Source organism: Piliocolobus tephrosceles, chromosome 21 (assembly GCF_002776525.5).
Source record: "Piliocolobus tephrosceles isolate RC106 chromosome 21, ASM277652v3, whole genome shotgun sequence".
Classification (NCBI taxonomy): domain Eukaryota; kingdom Metazoa; phylum Chordata; class Mammalia; order Primates; family Cercopithecidae; genus Piliocolobus; species Piliocolobus tephrosceles.
Window position 1 is genome coordinate 24,625,221 of NC_045454.1, and position 7,061 is coordinate 24,632,281.

Genomic DNA, 7,061 nt, shown 5'->3' on the forward strand with positions numbered 1-7,061 from the left:
CCAGCACTTTGGGAGGCCAAGACGGGCGGATCACGAGGTCAGGAGATTGAGACCATCCTGGCTAATACGGTGAAACCCCGTCTCTAATAGAAAATACAAAAAAAAAAAAAAAAAAAAACTAGCCAGGCGACGAGGCGGGCACCTGTAGTCCCAGCTACTCGGGAGGCTGAGACAGGAGAATGGCGTGAACCCGGGAGGCGGAGCTTGCAGTGAGCTGAGATCCGGCCACTGCACTCCAGCCTGGGCAGCAGAGCAAGACTCCATCGCAAAAAAAAAAAAAAAAAAAGAAAAACAGCTTTTGGTAGGAAGGGGAAAAATTCAAAACACAGATCTGGCCACTTGGCTATGATACTAAAACAACTTACCCAAATGTTTTATTTGCATAACAAGTTTATTTCTTTTAAAAGGCATATAGACAATAAACAAAGTAAATATTTAATCAGATCTTAACTTCTGTCCTAGAATTGTTCCATTAAGTTCTAGTCTGTAAACACTTGTAGTTCAATAATCATCATCTTCATCAGAGTCCATTACTTTTCTCCTGTTGAACTGGGAGGAAAATTAAGTGAGTGTCAGAACCTTTCTAATAAAGAGTAACTCACATTTTCTGAGAAAAGAACACTTCTCCCAATTGTAGCAAGACATTTGTGTCTTTAAAGCAACTTAGTGTGAACTGAAAGGGTGGGAATGGAGTCAAGAGCCTATAAAAATTGGAACCCTCCCCCAATAGATTTAGCCTTTCTCTCCCAACTTTCACGTGTTCCAAAAGGAAAATGTCTCTGGGCTGAAAAATGTGTGGTAGATGTATATTCAACATTAATCTTTAAAGTATCCATCTTTTCATTTGCCACGAGCATCTGGGGACACTTACTTTCACTGTTGTTGTCTTTTCTGTTTGTTGGCTTACTTTTTTAAGGATTTCTATTAAACCTTGTTCTGATACCTAGGAGAACCAGAAAAGATAAAAGAAAGAAAAACAGTACTTTTTTAAACAAAGAATTTACCTCTGCAGATGGAATCACTTTGTAGTCTTTTTGAGGTGTGGGGAAAGAGCTCAGGAGAGAAGGAGTGGTAAGGAAGGAGGTTGAAACTATTGGTTATAACTATTGGTTTAAGCTCCAAATAAAATTTGCTCTGCTATTCCTCATTTGAGGAGAGGGAAGTATCCATAAAATTGCTTCCTCAGGAAAACTAAAACCTAACAGATATTTAGGAACACTGTTATCACCAACTGAGTGTGACAACCACATATACCACTGTGTTTGGTGTCAGGAATACAGACACACCACTTCTGCCCGAGAAGCTTAAACATCCCCTTGAGGGAGGTTAAGTCACACTCGGAAAAGATCAGCCTAACCAGCACCCCCTCACCCACACACACACATACACAAGCAGTTGTAAGCGGTTAAGGGGACAGGACTGATTCGGGTAGGCTGTGGTGGTGTCAGAGGGCTTCTCAGGGCAGGTGGGGCTCATCTGGATCTCAAAGGTCAGGTTTGTTAGAACATACCCCTCATGGCATTACAGCAACACACAGAACATATCCAAGGGATCTTAGCACCTTCTCATCTGCAAAACACACCTTCTACTTAACACTGGTAGTATTTTAATTGGTGTTACTGACAAAGCTTGTTTCCAGTGCAGGGGCAATTGAAGCTAGCCGACCCTAACAGTCATTGGGTCACAGACACCAACAAGGTTCCAGAGCAATGCCAGGAAAGGAGCAAAGCAGAGGAATTTAGGAAAGGCAATTAATTCTCTTTTACAGTAGGTATGACTATTCTCTCCAACAATTTCTTCCAATGAAGATGCAGCTGACCTTTTGAAGCCATGTTTTGATAAAGCAGGTAAAGTTCCTCAAGGCAGTCTAAACTTACCTTCTCACCTAGTTGTCCATATCTTGCCATCTGTATGAGGTAATTCTCCACTGCTTTAGTTTTTTCAGGCTTTACAAGTGCTAAGTTACTTACTAAAAAGAAAAAATACACATGCAAAAACCATTAAAATCAAATGCACTTACGTTATACCTTAAAACTATGCATTGACATTTCCAAAGCGCTTCACAAGCTTGTTTCTCAACCAGTGTAGGGCAAGACAGTATTGTTACTCCTCTTAAAAATGAGAAAACTGAAGTTCAGCCATGCCAATCTCCACATGGGCATGTGGGGGTAGTGGCCCAGCCAAGATGAAACTTGTGTTCTCAGATTCTAAGCACCATGCTTCCTGTTTCTTAAAATATATAACTGCCCTCTGGAAAGCGGTTTATTTATTACACATACATAATAATGGTGGTGATCCACCTGTGGCCACCTTTTCTACACTCAAACTGGGCTTCCAGTTAAAATACAGAAAATACCAGTTCATTCTGATTGGCTCATTTTTTCTTTCTACAGGTTTTGGTTTTTATGATGAACTCTGAACATACACTAAAACTGACAATACACACAAAAAGTCCCTAAGTCCCCATCACCTGTGTCAACTACCAGCAACATTTTGTGATTGGCCCTATGAGTTTCCTACAAATCTTACCTAATACGCACTTGGAGAAAATCCTGGTAAGAGAAGTGACCGTGTACTTTTAATAGGGATTAAAGTACAGTTCTCTAGGTTTATAAACTTCACACTTCTTACAATCTCAAGTGTTTTCAGCCCAAGCAAATATTTCATCTAGTGATAAGAATAATGGCATATAATCACCCCATTCAACTAACTCAAGCTAACTTTATGGAAACGAAATCAAAGATGCTTACACCTGGCCCGGGCTGACTGATCCAGAACTTGGGCTAAGATACTGTTTCTCATTTCTGCTTCCCTACAACAAAAACATAGGTCAAGCACAATTAAAACAAAGCTGTCAGCATTCCCCTGGAACATACAAAAAAGAACCCATCCAGTATGTGTCTCCACATGGGGCCTGCAGTATACACAGTGTTATGGTACTTGCTCTACACAAGGCTGCAGCTACATTCAAGTAGAATCCCCTTTTGCCCTCAAAGAACCAGCTTTATATTACACAGGTGAGAACCTACTAGGCTGGAAGGTGAGCTTTAGCTTTATCAGAGTGAAGCCTCAATTCAAACACCATCACCAACAATTCTTTACCTATTGCACGACAGGTGCTAGAAATTTATAGTGGGATTTCAGGCTATTAGAAGGACCATGTGACTAATCTATATCTTTTTTTAAAGCTGAGATCCAGGAGGCTATGCTAAAGAGACATAGGTAACTGGCCAAGCTACAGCCAGATTCCATGTTTTTAGACTCCCAGTTCTATTTTTCTGGGTGGGGAAGGAGAATGAAATTATAACTTTACAACTATCGTCACTTCTTCCTACCTACCCAAAGAGAAAGTAGTTCATGTCCACAGGACAGTGGTCTCATGGACTTAAGTTTTTTTCTTTCAAATGAAATCCTTTAAGGAATCTAAAAACAAATGAGCACAGATGCTTTGGCTCAACTGAGAGGGAGAGCTGGGGCTGGCTGTGCCCACTATCTACTCCCAGTTCAGAGGCCCCTGGGTTCATGGAACATGGCTTAAAGCTCATTTCCATAGGCCACTTCTTTACTGCAGCCCTGCCACAAACTTTAAGAGATGGGGTCTAGGCCGGGCATGGTGGCTCATGCCTGTAATCTCAGCACTTTGGGAGGCCGAGGTGGGTGGATCACTTGAGGTCAGGAGTTTGAGACCAGCCTGGCCAACATGGTGAAACCCCGTCTCTACTAAAAATAAAAAAATTAGCCGGGCATAGTGGCAGGTGCCTATAATCCCAGCTACTTGGGAGGTGGAGGCAGGAAAATCACTTGAACCTCGGAGGCGGAGGTTACAGTGAGCCAAGACTGTGCCACTACACTCCAGCCTGTGTGACGGAGCAAGACTCCATCTCAAAAAAAAAAAAAAAAAAAAAAAAGATGGGGTCTCACTCTGTTCACGCTGGAGTACAGTGGTGCAATCACAGCTCACTGCAGCTATGATCAGCTCACCTGTCCTCAAGTGATTCTTCCACCTCGGCCTCCTGAGTAGCTGGGTCTATAGGTTTCAGTCATTGCACCTGGCCTGCCACAAACCATTATATCACAGAACCCTAAGATGCCATCAACTGTAAGATGCACCATGGTTTTTACATATCTCTAAAAATGAAAAAAGAAAAAACACCCTACAAATGAGAGGTCTAACAGAGACCTCCATTCAAACTGGGGTATCTTGGGAGGCTGAGGTGGGAGGATCACTCGAAGCCAGGAGTTTGAGACTAGCCTGGGTGATACAGCGAGGCTATAAAAAAAAAAAAAAGTTTAAAAGAATTAGCCAGGCATGGTGGTGCACGCCTGTAGTCTCAGCTCCTCAGGAGGCTGAGGTAGGAGGATCATTTGAGCCCAGGAGGAGTTTGAGGCTGCAGTGAGTTCTGATTCCACCACTGGAGTATCAAAGAGCAACATTCTCAGTACAAGGTAAAGAAGAAATAAATCTGCCACGCAGTAAGAGGCAGTACAAAAGCTTGCATGCACCTGGCCCTGAGTGAAGAAGAAAAAAGTTCAGTCTTACAGGGTTGGTGTCTGAATTCACACTACTAGGGAGGAGGCAAGGGAAAACCTTAAGCAGAGAATTTAACTTTCAGTGGTCTCAGAAATGGACTCAAGTGGTGGCAGTCTAAAGTAAATCCCCTCTGGAAGAATCTGGGGCAAGAGCAATGTTATAAAAGGCATCCTGATTTCAGATATGTGAAAAGATGTACATGGTAGAATCAAGGAAATTCGCATCGTTTTACTTCCTATCACTACTCCAGATGCTTCTTACCATCTGTCTTCTCCCGAACCCTCCCTGCCTATTTCCGTAGACCCAGCACAGTGCCTGACCCAGAGTAGGTGCTCTATAAATATTTGTTGGAGAGGAGTTAGAAGGTGGGGAAGGGGAAATGCAGAATTGTCCAGTAACCTCAGGGTTTCAGTTTTGCAAGATGAAAACATTCTAGAGTGTGAACACTACTGAAGCGCACACTTAAAAATGGTTGAGATGGTGAAATTTTAACCACAATTTAAAAACAACGGTAGCATAAGGTAATCACATACTCATTCAATAAACCTGCCACAGAATCAATTACCTGCATCTGTCTCAGGTGTTCTGCCCTGTGTTGGGATAAAACAGTCAGAATAGTTTAACAGTTAACACTTACTGAGCACTAAGTGAGGCACCGGACTCATGTCACCCCCACATCCGAGGAAACTGCCACAGCTGCCTATTATCAGGCTCATTTTAAGGTACTCACAGTTAGGCAGAGAAACATCAACCAGTAATTGCAATACAAGGTCTGAGGTGGAGCTGCATAGGTGTTTATTTAACTAATAATAATGAAGATACCCTGCGGATGATTTTGGCCAAATCACCATTCCAGCAAAACAAAAAATCTGAGTCACACACCTGCTTAAAATAACTAAAGCAAAAGAAATCCATTTGGTGAAACCATCCTTCAAAAAGTTCAGGTTTCCAGCCCATACCTGTGCTTTGCTTCCTGTTGGGCCGCATCGCCAGGATCCTGGAAAAAAAAAACTAAATTTAATAGAGAAATTTCACGGGGTGGGGGAGGGGGAAAAAGGAACCGTTCTGTTGTTTCCTATACATAACAGTCTCTTGCAGTGGTAGAAACTACTCCCCAAATAATGAAAAAACTGGGCCTCACAGAAATCAATGAACTAGTTTCCACTTACAACGTTTTGATTGAGCGTCTAAAATCACAACCTCACAGAACGCTTTGGAATACAGAGCACCCTGGGGAGGGGAATCCCTGTATTACGAAACCGTGTTTTACGTGTAGGGATAATTTCTGTAAAACAAAACGGGCCTCGGTATTAGGGACAACGATAACTGAAAGACTGCATCCTCCATCCCTAAGGTCCCCGTCCCTCTCTTTATCAGAAACGCCTCTCCGGGCGTCTGATCCATCCAAGCTTCCCGGGCGGCCCCTCTCCGTCATCCCGGCGGGGCGAGCGTTCCTCTGACCCCGCCGCGCGCTCAGCACCGGGAACACAGCGGACCCTCAATACCTGTCAGCTAAACTTGAGTCAGAACAACTGAATTCCGGAAAAACTGAATTCGGTCCGCCTGCTGCTGGTTCCAAAAGCAGAGATTGTGCTTGGATCCAGGCCCGCCAGGACGAGCCCGCTCCAGGCCAAGGGGCCCCACACCCCAACGCCCGGGCAAGTGGCGGCCCCCGCCGCCAGCCTACCGTGCCCCTCGCGACGGAGAAAGCGGCGAGGCCACCTCGGAGCCGGCCACGAGGCCGCCAGGGCAGCGCCGGTGACCGGGCCCCGGGGGAGGCGCCCAGAGCCTCCGCCCGGGAGGCGCGCCCTCCGCTCCGGGCGAGGGCGGCGCCCCGCGGGGGCCGGGCATGCAGGGGCTGGCGCGCTCACCCCATGCTTGGCCTGCAGCTCGGCCAGCCTCTGTCTCCTCAGCGCCTCAAGCTCCTCGTCCGCCATGGTACGGCTTCAGCGGTGGAGCAGCCACGGACACTCCCACAGCCCCTCGGCGCCAGCGCGGCCTTGACCACTGCGCAGGCGCCCGCGGGGCCCAGGCGTCACCAATCCAGCCCAGAGCCACGCCCCGCGCCGCTGCCAGGGCGCCAGGAGAGGCCCGATTCCCCGATCTCAGGAGATACAGCTTGGGCGCACGAGGGGGCAGGGCCTGGGGCGGGGCCTCCGGGCTCCACCTCCCACCCGTGATCGGCTCCTCTGCGTGCGGGGACACGGGCTGCGCTGGGGGCGGGTGATGCGCTTCGGAAAAGTTAAAACCTAGAAATGTGGCATTAACAAGTATAATAATTATGGGTACAATGTGCCGGTGACCTAAAGAGCTAGGCGCATATTATCTATTTATAGATGGGGAACCAGGGGCGCAGGAAGGCTGAGTGGGATGATGGAAATGTCCTAAAGCTGGATCGTGGCGGTTGCTGCGTGGCTCCTCGGTGCACACAGAGGCCGGCCGGTGGCTCCCCGCCTGTGGTCCCGGCGCTTCGGGAGGCGGCAGGGTCATTTGAAGTCAGGAGTTTGAGACCAACCTGGGCAATATGGCA

The 7,061-nt window shown here is 46.5% G+C and overlaps 1 protein-coding gene across 1 annotated transcript; it reads right to left on the bottom strand.

Moving 5' to 3' along the window:
* Positions 1-372: 372 nt before the first annotated feature.
* PDCD5 (programmed cell death 5) lies at positions 373-6,661 on the bottom strand. The gene is made up of 6 exons (XM_023229039.1): positions 6,403-6,661; positions 5,491-5,528; positions 2,751-2,812; positions 1,878-1,969; positions 872-943; positions 373-549 (listed from the first exon to the last, which is right to left on the bottom strand). The coding sequence occupies exons 1-6, from the start codon at positions 6,466-6,468 to the stop codon at positions 502-504; spliced, it is 378 nt and encodes a 125-aa protein (XP_023084807.1). The 5' UTR covers positions 6,469-6,661; the 3' UTR covers positions 373-501.
* Between the last annotated feature and the right edge of the window lie 400 nt (positions 6,662-7,061).